At 45.3% G+C, this 25,023-nt stretch overlaps 4 protein-coding genes across 6 annotated transcripts; 2 read left to right on the plus strand and 2 right to left on the minus strand.

Moving 5' to 3' along the window:
* Nucleotides 1-1,698: 1,698 nt before the first annotated feature.
* Nucleotides 1,699-4,632, plus strand: LOC108044425 (UDP-glucose 4-epimerase). Of its 2 annotated transcripts, none has more exons than XM_017123552.2 (4): nt 1,699-2,206; nt 2,343-2,583; nt 3,550-3,840; nt 3,898-4,632. In XM_017123552.2, exons 2-4 carry the CDS (start codon nt 2,344-2,346, stop codon nt 4,417-4,419), a joined length of 1,053 nt encoding a protein of 350 aa, XP_016979041.1. In that variant the 5' UTR covers nt 1,699-2,206; nt 2,343; the 3' UTR covers nt 4,420-4,632. The 2 variants fall into 2 exon arrangements, with proteins under 2 accessions (XP_016979041.1, XP_016978963.1); XM_017123474.2 differs by having other exon boundaries at nt 1,701-2,206; nt 2,340-2,583.
* A 336-nt stretch (nt 4,633-4,968) lies between these two features.
* LOC108044665 (tax1-binding protein 3 homolog) lies at nt 4,969-6,515 on the minus strand. Its single transcript, XM_017123779.2, has 3 exons — nt 6,318-6,515; nt 6,048-6,176; nt 4,969-5,732 (listed from the first exon to the last, which is right to left on the minus strand). The coding sequence occupies exons 1-3, from the start codon at nt 6,369-6,371 to the stop codon at nt 5,544-5,546; spliced, it is 372 nt and encodes a 123-aa protein (XP_016979268.1). The 5' UTR covers nt 6,372-6,515; the 3' UTR covers nt 4,969-5,543.
* Nucleotides 6,516-6,718: 203 nt separating this feature from the next.
* Nucleotides 6,719-7,844, minus strand: LOC108044574 (mediator of RNA polymerase II transcription subunit 30). The gene has a single exon (XM_017123665.2). The coding sequence runs from the start codon at nt 7,746-7,748 to the stop codon at nt 6,780-6,782; it is 969 nt and encodes a 322-aa protein (XP_016979154.2). The 5' UTR covers nt 7,749-7,844; the 3' UTR covers nt 6,719-6,779.
* A 25-nt stretch (nt 7,845-7,869) lies between these two features.
* LOC108044285 (DNA repair protein Rev1) lies at nt 7,870-11,866 on the plus strand. 2 transcript variants are annotated; one of them, XM_017123361.2, is made up of 8 exons: nt 7,870-8,006; nt 8,066-9,390; nt 9,445-9,727; nt 9,785-10,208; nt 10,263-10,346; nt 10,403-11,087; nt 11,148-11,334; nt 11,770-11,866. In XM_017123361.2, exons 1-7 carry the CDS (start codon nt 7,971-7,973, stop codon nt 11,308-11,310), a joined length of 3,000 nt encoding a protein of 999 aa, XP_016978850.2. In that variant the 5' UTR covers nt 7,870-7,970; the 3' UTR covers nt 11,311-11,334; nt 11,770-11,866. The 2 variants fall into 2 exon arrangements, with proteins under 2 accessions (XP_016978850.2, XP_016978775.2); XM_017123286.2 differs by lacking the exon at nt 11,770-11,866 and having other exon boundaries at nt 11,148-11,697.
* The last annotated feature ends 13,157 nt before the right edge of the window (nt 11,867-25,023 follow it).

The raw sequence follows: 25,023 nt of genomic DNA on the forward strand, positions 1-25,023 counted from the left end.
GTAAATGTTGCGTACATTTAATCTAACAACGAAATGCTTATACATTTTGGTAAGTGAACTTTGAGAAAATGAAAATAAACTCAGATTCAAATATATTTCTAAAACTGATTATTTAACTGGAACTTTTAAGGAATATATTTTTTCATGCATTGATAACATTTAAATGAAAAAGTAAGTTAAACTTAGTTTAGCGCGTTATGACCTAGTTTCCGTGGCTTATTTAACAACAAGACAATTTCTAACTCAAATTAGTGAGATTTTTGAACAATGTAAATGTTAGTTCTAATCTCCTGATTCTTTTGAGACTTGTTTCGAATCTTCTGGGTTCGCAATCTTCAGGTCGCCTGCCGGATTTCGAGTCGTTCGCAATAGTGCGAGTACAGCTTACTGGCCAGACCCCCCGAAAACCTTAACCCCACAGCTCCACCACTCTCGCGCCGAATTGATAATGGCGATGGCGATTCCGATTCCGATCCCGATGCCGATGCCATAATGTTCGCCCCGTAAAGTGTGTGCCAGAGCGCTTTTATATAGACCAGACCGCACTATATAATATACATACTTCGAGACTTCGTCTTTCTCTTTCGGTTTCTGTTTCTGTTCTGTTTCTGTTTCTGTGACTGTGCAAATTATTGTCGCTCATATAAAAAATATTGCAGGCCATCCAGAGGCGAGCGATGACGGAAGTTCAACTAACTCATTTCCGGTTATGTGTCGGCCGGATCCTCAATTGTCAGTATGTGTGTGTGCTCGAGAATCTGAAAATACACAACGGCCAGTAAGCGGAATGCATGGTCTTGTATCTTATGGTCTTATGGTGTTATGGTGTGCATGGCATATATACACGTCTGCCTTATCGAGAGGGCTTCTCTGCGATCCGTTCCTTGGTGATAATAAAGATTGTATCGTCCAAAAGTAACATAGAAAATCAAGTTTCAGTTGCTATTTGTTTGAATAACGAGAGTCTTTGCTGCCAAAAAAACATTAAAATTAGGTGATAAATTAAACATATTTAGATCTTGTTGATTGCGTACTTTTTACTCTATATCCAGATTAAGCAATGCTAATAGGTGAATTACTTATATTCCAACAAAATAAATTCTCGCGTCCGTAGTCATTTACTTCGAATAAATAATATGTTTAAATCAATTTAAAAAACATTTCCGTTAGAAAACTCATGTAAAATTAAATAATTATCTACATGACGTAGACAACCAGTTGGCAGTGATACCGGATCGCGGGAAATAGGTTAAGCAACTGCTAGTCAAAAGAAAGCCTTAGAAAGTTACTTACTGAATTTAGTGTGATTTCGCATGTCTACTATTATTATAAAGTCACCGCCAAGTTAGCAAAGTTTGACTAATTTTCCTAACTAAATTCAATGCCTTAAAGGACCTTACCAAAATGTATCCGACACTTAAATCGTAATTGCCGCCAAACAACATTTTTTCACAAATTAGCTTTGCAAAAGAATCAGCTCTGAAATTTTGAGACTATTACTTGACCTATAGAATCCTATTTCAAAGAAATGCGATTTCCAATGCTTGATTTTAAATGTCGATTGTAAGCCAGGGAACTTATCGGAATACAGCTTGCCAGCTGAGGGTAAAGTCGGCGGATGTGGCAACGCCGTGGCTTTGTTTACCTATTGATAATATTGTTTTTTCGCAGAGAGAAGCGAAGAGTTGCGTAAATATAAATGGGAATGGAATCGATGGCCAGAGGTCAGCGGCGATAAGGCTGCACATCGGGACAAAGTCGGCCTGCAGCTAGCACTCGAAAGCGGGTGACATTGGAGGACCCCAGCCCAGGCCACAATCCACATCCAAAACTGATAAGAAGTGGGAGCGTGGCGAACGCGGAGAACGGAGAACGCAAAACGGAGAACAAGTTAAATAGGCGCCGTGGAGAGAGAAACGCTCAGTTGGCAGGCAAACGCGGAGCAAAACAGACGTACGAAAACACAGATGAATGAAAACGAGTGCGAGAAACGGGTTAGCAAACGTTAGCACTCATCGGTCAGCGATCTTTGGCATCATCTTCATCTGCAATAGAACCGGAGGTCGGAGACTGGAGATCGGACATCGGACATCGGGCGACATCGGCATCTGAAGAGTTTCAAGGGCAACCCTCGCTTTTTTTCCGACCTGAATCTGAATCACTAGACGGGGCGTCTTCACCACAATCATAATCACCTGTAAAACAGGTGAGTGAGTTGCTTTTGCACGGCAGACGGCTGTTTCGCACGCCTGTAGAAGTGTAGAACGTTTTTTGGTGACGTCAATGAGAACTCCACGCTCGTGTGGCCTAATTTTGACCATTTCTCCCTTTCTCCGCAGCAGGATGGCCCCACCCACCGTTTTGGTCACCGGAGGAGCCGGCTACATTGGCTCCCACACGGTTCTGGAGATGCTCAATGCGGGCTACAACGTCATCTGCGTGGACAACCTGTGTAACGCGTACAGCAGCGGCGCCAAACTGCCGGAGGCCTTGAGCCGCGTCCAGGAAATCACCGGGAAGAAGGTCAACTTCTACAGAGTGGACATCACGGACAGGGAGCAAGTGCGGTCCGTCTTCCAGGAGGTGAGCTTGTGATGGGCACGTCAGCAGTTCGCAGTTCTTGTTCTCCACGCTCTATTGTATGCTTGCGCCAGTGCCAACTGGATACCATTCAATCAGCCTTATCTGGCATGCGCGCTATCAGCTTTTTCTCGTTTGCGCTTGTTTTGTTTGCTCAAGTGGTGGGGCACTTCCGACGCACCGCGCCGATCGACCCTGAACACCAGACCCACTTGGCGAGGTCAGAATCGAGTTGGTGCGCTGGCATCCACATCCACAATTGTTCCCGGGCACGTATGCACGTTGCACTCGAGAAGATTGGGAGGCCAAAGAACACAAGTTGGGCACAGAGTACCAAGTCTACATGTACAGATTACCAAGAGAATTCGCTATAATCGGTTTAATGCGGGATTCGGGCATGTTTTCACGTACTAAATACCCACCATAATCACTAGTAGGTTTTTTTTTAGCCTCTCCGTCAGTTCTTCATTTATAAAAAGTTCATTTAGTTTGTTGACGCCTCAGCAAAAGCATGTTATTGCCCAATCAGCCATGAAATATCAGTGAGCTTTAAAAACGCAAAGCTTATGCTGACACTGTTTTTATAATATGCATACCAATGTTATCTTAACCAAAAGTTAAAATAAGTCAATGTGAGGCCTAACTAACTATAAATGGATTTAAGAAATATTTGCACTTATAACTTTAACAGGCAATAGATAATCATGCTTACTCGTACTGATTATTGAATAGAGTTCGCAGAAATCGACAATGTGGAATTTTCCCTAATCAGTCATAACAGCTATTTATAGAATATTTATTCGCTGTTTTATAACCGTCGTTAAATTAAATAACAAATAATTGCTATTCATATCAAAATAAAGTAATAATAATGATAGGGCTGACATTAATTATACATCATACTTTAAATTTAAGGAAGGTCCTCAAAATTGTTGAAACTAATCAAATAACCACCTCTTTCCTTTACAGCACAAAATCGACATGGTGGCCCACTTTGCCGCCCTGAAGGCCGTTGGCGAGTCCTGCCGCATTCCTCTGCAGTACTACCACAACAACATGACCGGCACGAATGTCCTCCTGGAGGCGATGGCCGACAACAATGTGTTCAAGTTCGTCTACAGCTCCAGTGCCACTGTCTACGGAGAGCCCAAGTTCCTGCCCGTGACCGAGGAGCATCCCACGGGCAACTGCACATCGCCCTACGGCAAGACCAAATACTTCACCGAGGAGATTCTCAAGGATCTGTGCAAGTCGGACAAGGTGGGTGGTTCGTTTTGCCTTTTTTTAGTATCCCATCTAATAGTGTGACTTTTTCAGCGGTGGGCTGTGGTGTCGCTGCGCTACTTCAACCCGGTGGGCGCCCACATCAGCGGGCGGATTGGAGAGGATCCCAACGGCGAGCCCAACAACCTGATGCCGTACATCGCCCAGGTGGCCGTGGGCCGCCGACCCAGCCTGAGTGTCTACGGCAGCGACTTCCCCACGCACGACGGAACGGGAGTGCGCGACTACATCCACATCGTGGATCTGGCCGAGGGACATGTGAAGGCGCTGGACAAGCTGCGCAACATCGCGGAGACGGGCTTCTTTGCCTACAACCTGGGCACCGGGGTGGGCTACTCGGTGCTGGACATGGTGAAGGCCTTCGAGAAGGCCTCCGGCAAGAAGGTCAGCTACACCCTGGTCGATCGCCGGTCCGGAGATGTGGCCACCTGTTATGCGGACGCCACGCTGGCGGATCAGAAGCTGGGCTGGAAGGCCGAGCGGGGCATCGACAAGATGTGCGAGGACACGTGGCGCTGGCAGAGCCAGAACCCCAATGGATATGCCAACAAGTAGCGCTCTTGCCCCCGTTCCTGACCTGCCCTCAGCAAGTTCCTGAGTTACTACACCTTCCTAATAACTCAGGTAATACGTTTATGTTGCCCCTAGCTGTGTATATTTCTTTCCAAATTTCCGTGTAGTATCCCCTGTTTTCGATGTGTGCAAGTGTGTGTATGTAAATCCAAAGTACTTTGTAATTAAAAAAGGCTTTTCGCTGTCGTCATGTAATTCTCTGCTCCCGTATAGTGTTTGTTGACCGCTGGCATCATTAGATGACGTTGACGCGCACCAATTGTCGCATCGCGTAATTAAGGTCGAAGCCAAGGTGGCAGTGGTCGTTACTCGGAGATTTCACTCAGTAATAGCGCATAGTTTACCTGGGAGTAATCTGTGGATCTATTGAATTAGTCAGGCGTCTGTCGAATCCCAATCCAAAATAGATTGACTTTGAGGGCCCGCTAATAAATCTTTAGCAAACAAGCAAGGGAACAATATTAATTGCCAATATAACATAATTCAACATATACAATCCTAAGTCCTTTACATTCATAAATATTCACCGCCTTTCGTAAGACATTTATATAGCAAACATTTATTCAAATGCAATTTAACATTAAAAACTCAATTTTTAAACTTAAGTGATGCGCTTCTACGCACATATCTGCACAGTTAAAGTCATTTATCACAAGTATGTACTATGAATGTATGTCGGTTTCAACAACTTTGCGTTCGTCATTTGCTTCGGTATGGTTTTTGGAATGGTCTGCACATATAAAAGTACAAAATTGTTTATATTGGAGTCTGTTTGAGTGATGGTTCTGGAACTGTTTGTTTATAGTGGTGTTTGGCAATCTGTTTTCTGCTCACGAGCTTGGCGATTCGTTCAACAACGGATGGAGGGGGAAAGAAATCGTGTTCGAATTCAACAAGAAGCATTACTGGGAATGGGTGCTACATTTACGGCTGGCTATGTGTGCGCGATATGCATAAGTTATGAATACAATATATATAATATGGTAAATCTAGGTATGCGGATAGTTTCCAAGGGGCGAAGAGATCCTGGCCAAGATAGGCAGTGGAGGGGATGGTTCAGATGCCGCTTCAATACTGCTGGGGCCCCAGTGCGGAGTGGAGTCCACTTATGTGGAGGTCACGCCCTTGCGGGCCACCAGCATGTTGAGTATGGGGTTTTTCCGGATATAGCTCACGGCCTTTTTGTGGGTGACCATGGTGAAGTCGTAGCCGTTGCACTGGAGGATCTTGTCGTGGATCCGCAGACCGGCGCGTGCGGCTGGGCTGCCCTCGTGCACTTCGGTCACATAGATGCCCTGGTTTAAAAAAGGAACAAGAGTTAGAACATTGTAGATTCTCAAGAAATTACCAAGGCAGAACTAGATTCTTGTATTGAAAACACAAGTGTACACAAATATTAAGACTTAAGAAGCCATTTGGATTTTAAAAACTAATCCCAGTTCAGCTCTTGGTTACTTTTTAACCATGAGCTGATAACTGAGTGAATAACTTTCAATATACTTTTGTAGTAAATATTCATTTGTAGGCTTTAAGGATGAAGCTCTATTTAAGTCAAGAATAGGGTTCTCTAATGGTTTACTCTGAGTGTGGTTGCCCTAGTATCTTCTCACATAATCCGTGTATCCTTGGGGACTCTTTTTGTAGTCCTGGTCGATTCCCCCGCCGATCTTGAAGCCGCACTTCAGGATCTCCCGGCCCTCCTGGTCGTAGTCCTTCTCCTTGTGCAACGTGATGGGGATCTGGAAAGTGTAAGGTCGCGTAAATCGAATGTTCAAATATGAAAGTAGCTTCCCATTTTTTTTGCTCCAGCGACCCAATTTCACCAATACACACAGGCGACTGTGTGCGTGTGAGCCAGGTTTAGGGCATTCCCAACTCACGCTCAAACACTCCATCGCCGTGCCGGCCTGGTGCTGAAACGCCATTTTCGCCATGTCTGCCGATGTTTTGATTAGCTTTGATTTGCTAAATTAGTTTCTAAATGATAATATACAACGTTCTCCTACACAAATGTTAAAATACATTGTTTTCTCACAGAAATGTTAGGGAGCACCTTAGAGGTGGAGATGTTTTCAAAACATCGGTAATATCGATGTTTGGCAGTGCGTCATCGAAGTTTGTTCATCTCTACCGAGTATTGTTGAAAAGTGTCGAGCGGCGCACTGCTTTATAAAATACGTTTGGAGCATGGCACTGCTTAGAATAGCTATCGATATTTGGCGCACATTTTCTATCACTGCAAAGTTTAAATTTAAACTCTCGCATGGAATGCAATGCAATGTTTTCTTGGCAATGTTTTTTAGTTTTATTTAAGTGTTAATACATATTTAGAATCTATAAACCTATGAGCGCCGCATGGCTAGCATGGTGTTGATCTCCCAGATGATGATGCGTGTCCTATCGATGATCTCGCGCAGCTGTCGGTTCTTCAGCTTCACGGTCTCGATGAGCTCATGGTTCTCCTGCAGGACCTTTCGGTACTCATCGCACTGCGAGGGCTCGATCCTCGGCTCCGGCTCATCGCGGTAGGGAATCAGGCTCTCGGCGCTCATGTAGTCCATCCCGGCATCGTTGCACTTCTCGTAGATGATGCGGACCCGCTTGAAGAGCAGCCTGATGGTGCGGAAGTACTCCTGCACCTTCTTCTCGGTGTTGTTGTCCCTGTGCGAGGTGGGCTGGATGTTCTTGAGCGAGGCGAACACCTCCTGGAAGCGCGAGGCGATGTCCTGCACGGTCTCCTGGCCCAAGCGGGATAGCTGCACAATGTTGATCTCCTTGTGGGGATTTTGCTGCGAGATGGCCAGCATATTGTTGTTGCCCCCGGCGCCTCCAGGCGGCATTCCCGCTCCAGGATTGAGCTGCTGCTGTTGGGGAATGTTCTGCTGTGGCATGTTTTGCTGCGGCTGCTGCTGTTGGGGCACCACGCCCCCTCCTCCCAGGCCGACGCCCACGCTGCCGCCCATTCCGACGCCCACGCCCACTCCGACTCCTACGCCCACTCCTTGCTGCGGCATTATCATTTGCTGCTGCTGCATCATCTGCTGCTGCTGCTGCATTTGGTGCTGCGGCGACATGCCGGGCATTAGGCCGCCAGGACCTTGGGGTCCTTGGGGATTCATCTGCATGCCGCCCGGTCCGCCCATCATGCCCATTTGTTGTTGTTGCTGATGCTGCGGCGACATGTGCATCTGCTGCATGTTGCCGTGCTGCATGCCGAATCCGCCCATGGGCATCCCCATGTTGGGGCCCCCACCCGGTCCGCCGGCTCCAGCTGGTCCCTGGTTGCCTTGGTTTTGTCCGTACTTCCACATTTTCCAATCTTATAAAATAAATAAACAACGATTTCGCGACAGTATGTAAGTGGTGTTGGAAAGCGTCAAAAGTGCGCACAAGCAAGCAGCTGTGCCGGCAGACAGAAGTGTTGCCAGACCAGCACCAAATATCTAGTGCTGAAAAACGCCATAGTGACAGTTGAGCGTCATTTGGTGGAATTTTAGCTTTGCTTCCCCATGATTTCAAAAGTGAACTAAAACATGGCCCACGACGATAATAATGGATTCAGTGAATGGGTATGTCTATAATTAAAGCATGTTGCGTACGTATAGAACTCGCAATTTCTCTTTTCAAGGGCGGCTACTTCGAGGCCAAGAAATCCAAGTTGGAGGAGCAGTTCGCGGCCGCCAGCGATCCATTTCGCAAGTCCGACTTATTTCAAGGTATTTCGATATTTGTGAATGGCCTGACTAACCCGTCGGCCGACGAACTGAAGCGGATCATGATGGTGCATGGGGGAACCTTCCACCACTACGAACGCAGCCACACGACCTTTGTGATAGGCTCAGTTCTGCCGGATGTCAAGGTCAGGAACATGAATCTTTGTAAGTTCATCAGCGCCAAGTGGGTGGTGGATTGTCTGGCGAACAAGAAGGTAGTGGACTACAAGCCCTATCTGCTGTACACGAACCAGAAGACCTCGCAGCCCAGGCTTAACTTTGGCAAACCGAAAGACAGCAGTGTGAATGAGAGCAAAATGGAGGTGGAGCCCCCAAAAGATGAGCTGCAAATGGAGCTGGGCGGGATTCTCAGGGAGCTGCAGCAGGCGGTGGCCACTTCGCCGGAAAAGGAGGCCAGTTTGTCCGAGACCAAGATCATCAACTTGTCCACCACTTCGAATACTTCGAGTGCCGCACGCACCGCCGCCGACCCAAATTTCCTGAGTGAGTTCTACAAGAACTCCCGCCTGCACCACATCGCCACTCTGGGCGCTGGCTTTAAACAGTATGTATGTGAGCTGCGCCAGGATCATGGCTTGAAGGGGTTCCCCAAGCGGGAGGAACTCAAATCAGTCGCGAAATCTACCCGAATGGGGTCTGAGCGCTTCGTAATGCATATCGACATGGACTGTTTCTTTGTGTCCGTGGGCCTGCGGTCCCATCCTGAGCTCCGTGGCCTGCCGATTGCAGTGACCCATTCGAAGGGAGGCAGTGCGGCCACCGATGTGCCCGTGCATCCGCAGGCGGATAGGAAGGCCGAGCTGGAACTATTCGCCCAGCGCTTTGAGAACCATCTTCACGACAACATAAAGGCTGATAAGGTGCGCTCGGGTTTCGACAAGAAGATGTCGCTCTCGGAGATCGCCTCCTGCAGCTACGAGGCTCGGGCCAAGGGCATTCGGAATGGCATGTTCGTGGGCCAGGCCTTGAAGCTCTGTCCGGAGCTGAAGACGATCCCCTACGACTTTGAGGGCTACAAGGAGGTGGCCTCTGCACTGTACAATACAGTGGCCCAATACACCTTGAACATCGAGGCAGTGAGTTGCGATGAAATGTTCGTTGAGCTGACCGATCTGGTGGAGGAACTGGAGATGGATGTGATGGCTTTCGTGAGGCACCTCAGGAAGGAGGTGCACCTGAAGACGGGATGTCCCTGTTCAGCGGGGGTGTCAGGCAATAAGTGAGTGGAAAATGTATTTAAAAAAACACTACTAAAGTAAATACATCTTTTTAGATTACTTGCCCGCATGGCTACCAAGGAGGCCAAGCCGAACGGCCAGTTCTTGCTGGATATGAAGCAGGATATACTTTCTTATATGGCGCCTATGTCTCTAGATGCTCTGCCAGGAGTGGGCAGCAGCATGAGCCACAAGCTCAAGCTGGCTGGGCTCAACAACTGTGAAGATGTCCAGAACTCATCACTGGAAAAGCTGGAAACGGTGCTGGGAAAGAAACTGGGCCAGAATTTATTCCAGAACTGCAGGGGAATTGATGAACGCCCCTTGGCTTACGAACAGGTTAGTTTAACAATATTTGTTAGTGTTTATTAATAAAAAAAACTAATTCCTTTATAGGCCCGAAAAACGGTGTCGGCGGAGGTGAACTTCGGCATTCGCTTCACCAATTCAACCGACTGCGAAAAATTTCTGCGTCAGCTCAGCGACGAGGTTACCAAGCGACTAATTGAGATTAAGCGCAAGGCTAAGTCAATCAACCTTAAGATCATGGTTCGTGCACCAGAAGCTCCAGTCGAAACCTCCAAGTATATGGGTCACGGAGTGTGCGACACCATCAACAAGTCGTCGCTAATTAAGCATGCCACGGATGACGTAAATGTGATCACCACGCAAGTCCTCAACCTGATGAAGGAAGCTGATCTGCCGCCCCATGAACTGCGCGGTATTGGCATACACCTGACAAAGCTGGAGGATGCCACCGAAGTTCAAAAGGAGAACGTCATCAAGCGGATGTTCGTTAAGATGACTGAGATGAAGAAAGGTATTCAATTCGATCGAAGTATGCATAGAAATTTACCCTTCACATGCCCCGCAGATCAACCTGTAGTGAAGAAACTATTAATTAAAGTTAAAAATATGGACATGGAACACACGACCATGGCACTGAACGGAGATAAAGGTATACAAACCGATAATTGTTGTAGTTATAGTTTGATCACACTTATTTACCCGCAGATCGCTCGGCAGTGGAGAAACCTCCAGTGGGCGAAATCAGAGCCAAGGCCCGGGAACCGAGGAATGTGATGACCATGCTGACTGCAGCAGCAGCGCAGAATAGGAAATCACTAAACGAGGTTGCAAAGCCAAGAACTCCTGTACTTCCTCTTGGTCCTGAGCTCGATCAGGATATTCTGGCCCAGTTGCCGGAGGATATACGCCTCGAGGTGCTCTCCCATAAGGAGGAGTACCTGCGCCTAGCCGAAAGCGATAAAAGCACTGCAGCCCGAACATTTCGACCTCTTTCTCCGCCGCCTTTGATGAGACTCAACTGCTCGCCGGTCAATGTTAGTCCCCTAAACGCCAGCGATCTCAAACCATCTACTTCTCGGGCTGCCCTGGCTCGTCTGCAAATGCGTACGGATCGCAAGGAGCACGTCCGATCGGATCAGATTGTGGCGGACTACATTGAGGAGCTGCCCAAGCACATGCATCCCGCCATTCTGGAGTACATCTCCCGACCCGCGGATGAAGTGCCCGACCTGCTGATGGGCGACAACTACAAGAGCCTGCTGAACGAATGGGTTAGCCGAGAGGAGGTTCCCAAGCCGCCGGACGTAGACATTATTCACCGACAGATTTCCCATATGATTAAGAACGACATGTTGAATCACATGTACGATGTGATGAAGTATTTGTGCCGGTACGTATTTTGTCTTAAACCGAAGATTTCGTTTCTGTAATCGTTATCCTTTTAATACAGCATCATTAATTCGAAACGCAGCACCTCCTGTTGCTGGCATGTGGCATACAAGCACATCGAGGAGGACATTCAAAACCAGATGCTGGAACTCGAGGGCTACAACCTTTGCTTCATCGAAAACATTCGTTGCTACAAGTGCACCCCATTTCTTGAGATCACTTAAACAATATTTACTGAAATGGTAAAGGTATTTAAATTTTTCTTATTACACTTGGAACTATAGTACTTATAGTAACATTTAAAAATATGAAAAGTTAAAGCCTTTTTCAAACCGGTTATGTTGTTTTAGACAATGTTGACTTCATTACATTTGCCAATTATTTTTATGAGAAAGAATCTCAAAAACACACAACACTTAAACTTTATTTTGAACGGAAAAGGTTATGAACCGGTTATGTTGTCTTAGATAATGTAATGAGAAAGGATCTCAAAAACTATTAAAAATAGTTTTGTTATTTAATTTTAGCCAAAAGAAGGCATTTTGATATTGGATTCAGTTTAGAGAACCAAGTAATTTCAATATTTTTAATAAATGTTATTAAAAGTTAAATGTATTTTGAATTTCATTAGAGATAATTGAGTAGTTCTTCCATTGCTTCACTTTTTATTTGTGTATGTGTAGCTAGCTGAAAAGAAATGCCACCGAGCCATTTACAACTCCAGATGCGCTCAGGTAGCAATTAATGTAGCCAGAGTAACTAATGTCGGGCAGTGGATGCTGTGGATGCTGCGACGATGGCGTTGATAACTTCATACGTTAAAGGGCAGAGCCCCGTCTTCGCGGCGGAGGCTTGGGCCAAACGCCCCGGTGGCTCTTTCCCAGCAAGCCGGGCCACTCAAGACAAATAGGCCAGGCGGGCACAACACCTGGCGGAACTGGCAAGTCATAATTTGCACTTTAATGAAAGCGGCATCGACTCGGCTCGAACAGGTTAGTGTTGAACAGTTCTCTAAAGTCACTGCAGTTAATCGCTGCGACGGCTGTAATATGTAATTGATTCGCATGCCTACCAAGTTTCCCCTTAAGAGTCCCAGAATCAGAATCCCGGCTTCAAGCCAAACCCCTGCCATCAGCAGCCCCATGACAAGCCATAACAATTACAGTGCCAGGAATCCAGAGATGGGTAATATCTAGGAGTTTACCTAGTTAAATGTTTTACAATATTTTGGAAAATATCTTAGAAATACTCGAAATTCAGGGTGAGGTCTAAATGTTAGTTTTCGAAACTTCACTTATTCTTAGCTATTTTTATAAATTATAGTGAGTCTTCTTTAATATCTTCAACATATATTAAGAATTAACTTGTGTAGGATTGGGAATTCTGTTTCAAAATATTCTGCATCCTATTTTTCTACGTCGTTAACAAGTACAATATTGTTAAGGTACTTATATTTTTTTTTTACTCTTGTACAAATATTCATAATGTTCCCCACCTGGGTAAGAAGTTCGTACCATCTCTGAAGGCCACCCCACTTCGGCAGGCAGCTGGAGCTCAGAACCAAGCTGGAGCAGATGTTGGCCGGTAATTAAAAATAGTCAAGCTGCATTTCTGGCTCAGCATCCGGTGGCGATGTGGCTGGTGTCTCTGTGGGATGGGAATGGAAATGGGATGGAGATGGGGATGGGCTGGACCCGGCTCTCGGGATTTACATGAGCTACGCTTTGTCTGATTTAATTATGTGCGCAAAAGGCGTCGTTGTTTCATAAATTTTATGCATCCTGTCGTCGCGGAACTCGGTAGCAGCAACATGGGGCTCCAACTTGCCCCATGTTGTAGTCGAGTTATCTGGCTCAGACCAGATGCAAATGTTGTCAAGTTTTGATAGACTTGTTGGCTGCCAACGCGATTTGTCAACGACTCCTCGCCGGCTGGTTTGGCGTGCTGCTTAGATTCTTGTCTGTGCTGCTTTACTTTGCATCGGCTTGTTTTTGTTCTTCTTCCTTTTCCACAATTGAAACTATTGCTTTACAAATACCAATTGAATTTAAATAGCTTTATCCTATTTAAAGAAGAATTTGAAGGGATTACATTTCTTAAATTGTCTAAAATTGAACACACATTAATTGCGGAATAATGGTAGATAAAGCAATAGTATATATTACTTACTATTATATATATTTTAGTAGAAACTGAAATCAAGCATTTTTAGAGATTTGCCAAAATGATCTCAGCTATCAACAGGTCAAGTTATAAACCCAAAAGAAAAGAAAGGGGTCCTATTTTAGCAAAGCTTAAGTTGAAATCAGAGTCGCCAACCTTTAACAATAATTATTAACGCAAAAGAACAAAGGTTTTGAACATTTTGGGAAATAAATCCACGATCGGTATCGGAATAATATTTGTTAGTCGAATAGTTGTAGGCTGTGACTTAGTACTAAGGAAATCTGCAGAACACTTTGTGTTTTCGGGAGACATGTAGCACATCAAGTAGCTGTGACAGCTATCCTCCACCAACGGAGTGGACTGATGGGTGAGTGTGAGTATCTAGCAGACAGTAGCAACATGGGCCCAAACCGAAGCCCAGCGTGTTGCCAGGCTTATTCCCACGCTCGGGAAGTCAACCGAACTGGCAACAGTAGCTGCCGGAGCAGCTGGAAACTGTCAGCATTATCGGACGTGACTCCGCGACAAGATCACTGCCAGAGTTTCACTTTATGCTCAGCTGGCTTTGGCTGGAAGGCCCTATGCCACAGACATTGCCCACATGTAAATATATGCCTGGTCTGGAGAATTTGAGGCTCTGATGCTGATAGTGCCTGGGGTTTTCTGTTGTGGTTTCGGCTCCTACCAAATAAGTCGCGGCAGACGATTCGGATTTAGCCGCCAAAGTTGCAACTGAGGTTGGGCCTATGCAAAACTTCTAGCCAATTAACTTGGCCGGCGGCAGAGGAGAGACCCCAAGTCTCTGTTCCTGGTGCTGTGCCTTATGATTAGAATCGTCGACAGCAGGCCGCCAAACGGGCACAGCAGCAACAGCAACAACTGCAACATCAGCAACAGCAACAACTGCAACATCAGCAACTGCAACAGCAACAGCAACAACAACTGCAACAGCAGCCACATCAACCGCAAGCAACCAAAGCTAATGAACCATGTTGCCGCTGATGAACCCAAACTGATTAATGATGGTTGGATGGGAAGGAATGGGCCAGCAGTTGCCACTGCGAAATCCGATGGGGTTACACTCCCGAATCCCGATCCCCCTCCAAATCCCTGGGGCCCAGCTAACAACTTAACTAGTTCAGTAGTGGGCTTAGGGTTACCAATAAAAGCAGTGAGAGAAATTTCAATTCAAAGATTGCAAATAGCGCTTTCTTAGGGAATTTTCTTGTTAAGTAGTTTATTCTACATTTATATTTTTTAAAGGTACAAATATATTATGACCTTTAATCTTCTAAAGGAGAGCCAAAATTAGACAAACAATTCTTACTATTATACAATTAAGGACTTGATTTTAAAATGCGTTTTCTGCTTTGTATCAGCTTTAATTTTTTTTTATTTTTTACTTAGAAAATAATATCACTGGCAGGACTTTTTTCACTTGTAGATCTTCACTGTTTTTTACTGTGCAGGAGTAGAGGTTCGCTCAATTTTCGGCCAGCTGAGTAAGGAGCTGACAAAGCCCGGCGAAGGCGATGGCGAAGCCCAATGGCCATGGCCAAAACAAAGGCCGCGCAGGCGCACCTGAGAATGTTGATAGCCCCATGGAGGCAGCCCGTCGGAGTGGGAGTGGAGGTGGGATGGTCAGGAAGGGGGAGGAGAAGGAGGAGAACCAGCTCGAATCCAAGTGCAAGTCGTTTTTTATGCCACTCAAGCGGCGACAACAGGGATTGCAACAAGGGTCTTGAAGACCCGAGGCCGCAGTGGATTGAAGGGAAGTGGAGGGGAAGGGGAAGGGCCAAGGAGTAAACCCGGCCCAAAGCTCGTTTCGGCCGGGCCCTTTATCACATGCGCACATCATTTACTTGAAAAGGAGACAGGGACGCAGCGCACTTCAGCAATTGCCTTTAAAGTGTTTGCGTCGTGACAAAATCAATGTTGGCCGTCTGTTGCCGTTGCGATGTTGCTGCTGTTGCTGTTGCTGCTGTTGCAGTTGCGATGTTGCTGCCGTGCTCTGAAGCAGCTGAAGCTCTGACAGCCTCCTCGCGGACAGTGATTCATGGTTTATTAAGCGCATTATGCCGCAGGACACTTTGAAGTTTCCAAGGAGGCGGAGTTGCACGTGTTTCGAGGCCCTTAAAAATGCGGCAATTGTTGGCTGGCCTTTGGCCAATGGCTTGGCCATGAACACTTGGCCGGGTTCTAAGTTGCTGCCGTTCTGCTGGCCAGCAATTGATTACTTAACGTGTTTTATGCGTACGGCGAGCTATGTGCCGACTGCCGCGTTAATTTGCCTCCGCGGCCTTGGTCCAGACTAAACGTCCAAACAAATTGGCGCTCGGCAGGCGCGGCCGTAAATCAGCGCAGCAGTCAAAACACATCAGCAGCATCAATGGCCAACTGGCCATGCGTTTGGGCCGCAATCTCGGCTTTAGAGCTTCCCATGCCACAAAGAACTGCAAATCCCCAAACCCTCCAGCTGCAGACACCCACATGAGGCGAGACCAATTTCAAACGGGGCGGTTCGAAAATCACTTCACGCGATAAGCCAGTCAATGGAAAAAACGGAGGTGATAGCGTGAGGACAACAAAGTGCATGATTATATCGTGGGGATACAAAAAAACCTCCAAAAATGGATTGTTTTAAATCCTAATCCTACTACTACAACATAAAACCCTTAAAAAAAATTAATCCATAAAGTAGTAGTACTACATGCAATATTATTTTAATTAGTAAAGTTGCCCTCCTTCAAAAATATTCTTAGCTACCAATGTTTGATTATGGAAAATTCAAATAAATCTTTTTGAACTATACTGATTACAAAACTTAAAAAGAAGAAGATTGGTACGCCATAGTTTTGTCCCATAATTAGTTAAAATACCTTAGTATGATGATTAAGTCAAAAAGCTCTCAACATATTCGATTCATATTCGTTAAGATAATAACTCAATTTCGGGCTTATTAGCCAATAGCTCAATTTGGCTCGTGTCACGCGACTTTACTCAGGGTGTGAACCTACACGGCGTATGCGCAACGCTCGCATGTGCAAATGGAATTAATTATGCGCCGCGTAAACAAATACAAAACGAATGGAAATTGAGTGCGAGATGAATTGCCAGGCGGAGATGTTGGCGGGCGATAAGCAATATAAACGCGGCTCTGATTTATGCCCGTGTTGCTGCTTTGGTGTTGCTGCTGCCGATGTTGCAGCCGTGTGTTGCTGCTGTTGCTGGCATTACGTATGCCAAAAATATGCAAATTGGCAATTGGAAGTGTGAACACCGCCAGTGGCAACAGCAACAACAGTAACAGCCCAGCAGCAGCAAGATCAGCAGCAACAGCAGCAACAGCAACAACAGCAGCAGCAACAGCAACAACAGCAACACTCCGAAACATCACCGACAGCAGCAACTTCCCCCTTTGCTATATGCAATACATATATATATGTGCACTTGCCATTAGAATGCCGCCGCCAATCGAAGCGTCAGAAATAAATTACAAAATCGTGTAAAGTGCAAACTGGACTCGGACATGGATGGTGGTTTTCTTTATTTTTCCCTCTATTTTTCGCAGCGCATTTTGTCTTTTGACGTTTCGCCTGGTTCTCTAATCGCCTTTATGGCCACATAAATCTTGGCTAAAATTTGCCGTTGCCCGCCAATGGATTTCCTTTATTTATTTATATGTTTTTCAGCTGATTTTTCGCCTTTTCAATTGAGCTGCAAACTGGTCCACACTTTGATTTATTTCAGCCCCTCAACGGCGGCAAAGATAACATTCTGCGCGCTTTCACGCATTTTTAATTACTCCCCCTCTTGCGCACATATATCCGATCGGAGTCGAGCGATAGTGCCATGTCGTGTGCAGCCGGCCACCTGTAATTGAATCGCTCAACCTGGGAAATATGCTAAGCATAGCCCCGCCCCCTTCTCAGGGGGTGGTGGGGGTGGAAAGGGGTCAGTCGCCCAGCTGTTGATGCCAGCTGACAGGTGCAATAGCTTTCTGCAAATCGCTGTAGTTCCAAGAGTTCATACCACTAAGGCATGACATTAATCGCGGCATTACATCAGCTTCGCCATCGGATTTGCCTTTGCTTCTGTGGGCCATGCTAATGATTACACGAATCGTTTAGAGATCTTTGGATTCTTAAGAAACTTCTGGTTCTGTATTATTAATCGAAATCTGTAGAAGTGGGTAAATAGTTAAAGTTTACTGAGCAGTTTGATAAGTTAAGTTACCAAATGCCGAACGGATACTCCCATACTCATTAGTCCCACTAATCTTCCTGTGGAATACTGAAGGACAACCCCATTCATCACGGTTAACACTCCCGCTACCGTTGCAATTACTGTTATCCTCCACCCACCCACAAATAGGATACAAATAAAAACTCAGAGCGTTCGGTACAATCACAGCGGCATTTAGTCATACCAAACGCTACATAAACTGACAGTCTATTTGTTTTATGTCAGGCAGCGGCCGTTGCCATTTGCCGGTCGAGATTGCAACGGTTGCTCCGGTGCAGCAGCAGCAGCAGCAACAACTGTTGCTCCTGTGCAGCAGCAACTGTTGCCGCTGACACGCCTGCAATTGCGCCGATATGAATCACACGCCGCCATGGAGAGTCGGTATTATCTAGATAAATAATTATTCAACTTAAATCGAAATCGTAATGAATTTTTCGCAGTTCTCCTCCGGTTTTTTTTTTCGCGGGAGTGTCAAAGTGACGGCGTTGCATTGTCAGTGGTTCGTTAGTAATATCGCACAGCGAAGTTGCCGCCGCATGTTGTGCAGCTTAATTGGACAGCGATACAAATCGGACTGATCTCACTGCGAGGGTTTCCGAGCAAGACCCATGCCCAAACCCCAAACCCCAAACCCCAACCCAATCCCAATCTGAATCCAAATCGGGCCGCCACGCCCACCCGAAACACCTGCAACCGTTTACACGACGCAACAGCAACATGGACATGTTGGGCATGGGCAACCGCCAAGACGATGGCAATTTGTCAAATTTCCGCAACGAAATTGGAGCTGAGTTAAAACTAAGGCTAAAACCCCGAAGCCAAGTGGAAACTGCCCGTCTGGACTCACTTAACGCCCCAGTCGGCGTTGCAATTATCCTTATTAGTTGTGGCGTAAAACATCGGTCCCCTCGCCAAAGGGCGTACAGTAGGTGCTCCTTAAGTGTAACCACCACCTGTCATTAGAGAGCTTTGTTAGGAAAATGTTAAAGTTCTCTTTTCAAAGATTTATTCTTTTAAAGAGTGATTTTACTATTCGTTTTACTTAGAAAATAGTTTATTCTGGGGATTAATGTTTATAAGTTCCCAATCTAATTAAAATATGAAATGGTTTCCCAAAATTACACATGTCCCTAAAGCAAACTCTTAAAACATGTAATAGTCCCATCATTGGTGACCAATTAAAATGTACATTTGATAGAGAATTGCTTTAATTCTATTGGTTATACATCATATGAAATGGCCTTCAGAAAATACTTCACAGAGGAGTTCACCTGTCTCCCTTTTGATATCGGATTTTGGTGCTGTTTTTCGTGGCTTTCGATTTTGGCTTAAGCGGTCTCTTAGCGCTTGTTTGCACTGATAAATGCGAGCAGCAACAGCTTCAAAAGTTGAAACCTCCTCGACAGCAGCGAAGTCGGTCGGGAATACACCTAATTACACGGCTCGAGTCTTGCGGCTTCCTGGAAGGCAAGCGCTTGTCCAATTTCACACCAATTCCCAAAGTCACGGCGATCGTTGCGCTTCAAGTTTATGTTCTTTTCACTTTTATGGGCTGGCGGGGGCCCATCATTAGCCACCAGACTTGGGCAGAAACATCCTCCTGGATCGCTCATCCGATGCCATCAATTGGTTCCCGGCAATTATGGATCGCAGCCTGTGTTTCCAGTTTTCCAGTTTCGGCCGCATTGTGAGGCATTTATGGCGCCGCATACGCGGGCAATTAAACAATCGGCAACAACAATGCCTCCATGCCTCAATGGCCAAATTAAGCCCGATGCCCATAGATGGTCAACGAAATCGAAACAAGTTGTAAGCGATAAGAACCTGGCCATTGTGGCTGCCTTAGATGTTGTCTTACTGCCGTACTTGTTGTTTTCGCATTGTTGTCGCCGCTTGTCCATTGACTTTGTCTGCGCTCCGTGTGTAATTATGGACATTATTATTATTGCTCTCGGCTTACATCGAAATCTACATGCAATTGCTGTTGCTGCGGCGCCGGCAATTCGAGCTGCAGGTCGATTAACAATCGGGAAGGCGGTCCCACAAACGGCTACCGAATATATCAAATTACACCTGGGCAAGCAGATCAAGTGCGCCTTTATGATCGACACCTGTCCGGGATAATGCCCGAATCACCGCCAATTAAACTTGATTAGTGGATGCACTGGTGGATGCAAGGGCCGCCAATCGTGTTCCCCGGGGAAATACATAAAAGTTATGGTAAACTTAATGAACCATTCGGGGGATTGCTTCTTGGGATGTCTAGTGTCTAGTAAGTAGTGCTCTGGGGGAAAATAGTCTTGTAAATAAGGAAATTTATAGGAAACAATTTATTATAGTTTCCAAACTTAGTAAAATAATTTCATTCAATAATAAGTATATAAATCGACAGAAAAATAGTTAATTTAAACCACATTTCCCTCGCTTCTGTCAGAGTTATTTAGACTTATTGGGCAGTCGTGTGTTTTTGGTGCCCGGGGCTAATTAATTTGCCATCGGTGTCCCATTAGCGTAATTGTCTGTCGCCCCTTTGACATTGCTGCCCATAGCATACCATTCCGATCCATTCCACTCCACTCGGATCGACGACAGTTGGACAACCAGTTAGTGGCGAGTGGCCAACCTTTAGCTGCGTTTCATGTGTCACCAAGTGTCTCGTGCGGTAATTTGCATTCGAGAGTTGAGAGACGAGGCCTTGTGAGCGTGGAATTCGCATCAAAGATCACCGCTTCGCTTTTCCTGGCGCCTTTTCAGTGAAATGGGCGTTCCGCGGCGCCCACATCGCGTCTGCTAATGGCGCCCATCAGTCTGTGGGAACACCTGCACTTGGCCCACGCAGACCCACCTCCGGTGGAGGACCCACCGCCCCCTCAGCCACGTCCACTCCTGGGAGCACTACTCCACACCCATCTTGAAACTCTGGCCAGGGAAACTGCTTTGAGAAACGCGCTTTGATCGCAAAGGCTTCAGAGTTAAAAGTGAACCAAGCCAGAACATTTTCCGAGGCAAGAGGACGGTGCCTAAAGCTGTGATTCATATAGAAAGGTATAGAAAATGGTTTGAATTACTAAAAGTAATTCCAAATCTTATTACCTTGGATTAAGCACGCATTGTGTAGTGCTTTAAACGGTAATGCAAATTAATTTTATTTATACAAGCCAAACTAACAATACAAAAGAATTATAAATGTTCTTAAGTATTGACAAAACTTAATTATTCTTAATATGAAAACGTTAAGTTATGTGGATGGAAAGAACAAACAAAAGTTTGATGTGCCAAAACATTTCGAAAAGTAGAACGCTTCATATAAATGTTGTTATTCTTAAACATTTTAAAGTGTTTTGTTTTACTTTTCAGCTTGTTTTTCCTATAACCCTCAAATTTTAAGCACAATTCTAGAACTTTGTGCGACGAGTTAAAATCCATCTGAGAGCTATGTGTGCCCATCCAAATCGCAGTGAATGAGGAGCACTAGACCACCACTGAAAGTTGAGGAGTGCAGCTGCACCACAACATCGCATCTGGGGACTGGTGGCACAAGATGTCGGCTCGTTTGCCTTTAAAAGGCAAGTCTGCTGAGGATCGCAGATGTCGCCAGTGGGACCTGGATCGGGAATGGGGAATCGGGAATCGGTAACCGGGGATTGGGAACTGGGAGGGGACTCCAGACTGGCGTCCCTTTTGGAGGCAGCTGCGGTAAAGGTTTTAGCCTGGCCCACGCACTTGTCTAGCAGGCTGGCAAACAAAAGGCTCCAGTGCAAACTCAATTTGCCGAGAGGAGTGAAGAGTGAGGAGTGGGGAGTGGAACTGTTGGCGGGGCGTGGGCGGCGGCCAAGTCACGACTTGGTCAATCACCGGGCTGAAGATCGGGAACCCGACCCCGAGCACACATTTCCAAGAGTTGGTTTTTAAGGAGTTGCTCGCATAATTCCAACAGCACTCGAGCGATAAGTCCAAGCCACAAGGTTTGATGTGGACAGCGAAAATATCATGGTTGATAAATTACTTAAAGATTTCATTTAATATCATCCCAATTTTTAATTTGCAAACTCAATTTGCCGAGAGGAGTGAAGAGTGAGGAGTGGGGAGTGGAACTGTTGGCGGGGCGTGGGCGGCGGCCAAGTCACGACTTGGTCAATCACCGGGCTGAAGATCGGGAACCCGACCCCGAGCACACATTTCCAAGAGTTGGTTTTTAAGGAGTTGCTCGCATAATTCCAACAGCACTCGAGCGATAAGTCCAAGCCACAAGGTTTGATGTGGACAGCGAAAATATCATGGTTGATAAATTACTTAAAGATTTCATTTAATATCATCCCAATTTTTAATTTGAATTTAACATCTGTTTCTCTTAGAGAAAACTAGGTTTTATATAAACATTAAAGTAATATTGTGATTCGTTTATTCTTATATCGATTTTATTTTTAACTTTTGTTTGAATACTCACTTAAAAGATAACATTTTCCTTTTTTTAATTTATACATTTTAAAGATTTAGTGTTGTTATTTTCTTTATGTATTATTTTAACTTTTCAATTTTTCTTTAATAAAAATTTTAAGGATGCTTACGATTTAAACTGTTTTTATTCGAATTTTAATCATCAACAGTAAGCGTAATTTGTAAATTTTATATTAATTCTTACATTTCTACTTTGAATTCATTACATTTTCTGAAGAAGGTTTTTTTTTTGCTTAAACGCAATTCAATTTTCTTGATAGAACTCAGTTAGTAAGCGGCTTACTGGTTAATTTGAGTATTCTTTTTTTCTGTGTGAAATGCCAGGAGATCCTACATGCTGGGCATCCCAGAGCCCGCTGGCTCATTAAAGCTTTTCCCCGATTTCGGGCTCTATCTTATCATAAAAAACGCAGTTGCTTCAACACCTGCGAGCAGCATCAAACACGCATTAGCACTCTGATGGAATTTCGCCTCATTTCTCTGCGTTTTTTCGGCGATGCCGCATAAATTTCAATCAGCCTTAATAAACTGTAAATATTTCATCCATCCTTTTTTTTCGGGTCGCATACAGTATTCGCAGCACGAAATTAAAATGAGGAAAGCGAACGGCAAAAATTGAGATGCAATCGCTTTTTGCAGGCGGTTGAGAGTCGAATTTTTAAATATTTTTTAATCACAGGCTGCAGAATGTTCTTGCGATTTTCCATTTATTTTTATATGCCCAGCTGACGGCTCCCTGGCCACATAAAATTCACTTTAAGTGACCATAAAAATCATCCAATAAGTTTGTTCGAATTTCGCCCTGCAATGAAATTTATGTGCCTGCCATTCGGACTTCAGAAGTCCTCAAGTCATTGTGATTTCAATTTGAGACCCCGGGGCCTCTGGCGCAGAAGGACCGACTGAGTGCGTTTGCGTGTTCCTCATCATTTGTTTGCAATGAAAATAACACCAGCATAAACAACCAGTCCCAGACAGACGCGATCCGATCCCAATCCCTGCTTTTGGCCGATTTTGCAACCGTCGGAGGCATAAAAATGCACAGACCCGCTGAGCTTGTCCTCCGAGTCCAAGTCCATGTCCTTTATAGGCGCCACACCCTGCTGGGGTCCAGACCCCGTTCCATGCCCCATCCCATGCCCCATCCCATGCCCCAGTCCATGCCCCAATCCGGCCTGCCAATCCCCAACTTCGAGTGGGAGCCAACCGCATCTAAGTTATGTCAAAGCCCCGAGAACGACAGTTCCTTAATTGAATTTCTTACCCCATCGAAGGCTTGCATGCCCGCTTTAATTTCTGATTTCTGCACTCGGAGGCCACAGGAATACTCATCATTTGTCGGGTTGCCAGTGCCACATGAAGATGTAACTGTGGGGAAAATTGATGATTGAAATTGGGGAGCAAAAATGTTATTTCGGGCAAACGAAAGATGAGTTCTGAAAGTGAATTATGGGGAACGATTTGTTGTGATTTGGGTAAAACAATCCTTGAAGATATAATAATTAAGAAAAACCCCTGGGTACACAAAAGATGCTGAAAAGAATAATATCTATATAAAAAGAAGAAAGGAAGCAAACTTCGGCAGGACGAAGAGTCTTGCAGCTCTTAAAAAACATTAAATATTCTATATTTCGATTTCGATGCTTAAAAACAATGAAGCTGGTTGATTTTCCGATACATTTTAGATCGTTTTGATCGTATGATATAATGTGTGATTCTTATAAAAGTGAAACCATATTTCTGAGATGACTATATCTCGGAATAGTTGGGTTTAAAACAACGAAGTTGCAAACTTTTGACTAAAATGTATAATAACTTCTGCAAAGGTGACGATTTTTTCAAATTAATTCGTAAATTCCTATATGTGTTAAATAAATTCTACATTGAAGAAAAAAAAACATTATTTATTAGCTAATTTTTATATTTTCTTAACAAGAAAAGAGCTAGCTAATAATTTACAATATGAATAAGCAACATCAGGTTTACAGATTACTTAGTTATTCAAGTTGAGAGCGTGCCAGTTGTAATTCGAGTGGCCCCGATTTTTGGCTACTGTTCCAGCTGCAGCTCCTGTTCTTTCCGATCTTTATGGCCAAGGATTGAGACATTAATGATGCAGCTGACACGAATCGGCAATGTGTCCTGGTTGCCAAGTGCGAATCGGAGCTTAGATGCTGCCGTCTCGGATTACCAGCCGCATCAGCCGGCTGATGGCTCAATCCCTGCTCGGGTTACCAGTTATCCTCTGGTCTATTTAAAGCTGGGCATTTGCCTGCGCTGCCAATCGGAGTGCCCAATTAAAAAGTCATTAGGCAGGGGACCCCACCATCCACTCCCCTTTTTCGGGGCGAAGGGAGAGGAGCCTTAATTGCCGGTTTGGCATGACCAAAATGTCCGGCGGGCAGGCAAAAGAAATCACTTTTAGCACGTGGAGCGGCCCAAAATGATGGGCACTTGCATTAAACGAAATCGTTTAGCCGCGGCTTAAGGGGCCCAAGCTCCAGAGAGGGTTCGATGGCAATTAAGGCTGGCATCGGCAGAAAGACCATCCCAATCCCAATCTCAATCCCGATGCCGAGTCCAACTCCGACTCCGACCACATGTCCATGTCCTAAATGTGTTCAATTTAAATTAACGATCGCAGAGTAGCAGTGCAGCCACATGCAAGCGATGCAATTAAGCAAAAGTTTTATTTAAATTGCCGGCGCTGTCGGCTCGAAATTTTGGCGTGTTTATGGCCTGTAACTTCTGGCCAAGAAGTAACACTTGGCTCTCCATCGGTTCCATCGGTTCCATCGGAGGAGAGCCTTTCCACTCGCACATGTGTTTGCTAATTTCTGCGTGCAGCCCAAACATTAATTAAATCGAACATTTTCGCTATAAATTGTTTGCTTAATTGCCATTTAGGGGGACACTGGATGCTGGCTGCTGGCTGTTCGCTGCTGGACTCTCGGTTACATCCCATCCAGATTGCCCACTTTTCTGTGGCAGTTGAATGCCAGGGAAAAGCCAAACCATAAATAAATTAAAAGTCCCAGCGAAATGACAGCAACAAGATCAGGCAACAT

Source organism: Drosophila rhopaloa, unplaced genomic scaffold (assembly GCF_018152115.1).
Source record: "Drosophila rhopaloa isolate 14029-0021.01 unplaced genomic scaffold, ASM1815211v1 contig_159, whole genome shotgun sequence".
Taxonomy (NCBI): domain Eukaryota; kingdom Metazoa; phylum Arthropoda; class Insecta; order Diptera; family Drosophilidae; genus Drosophila; species Drosophila rhopaloa.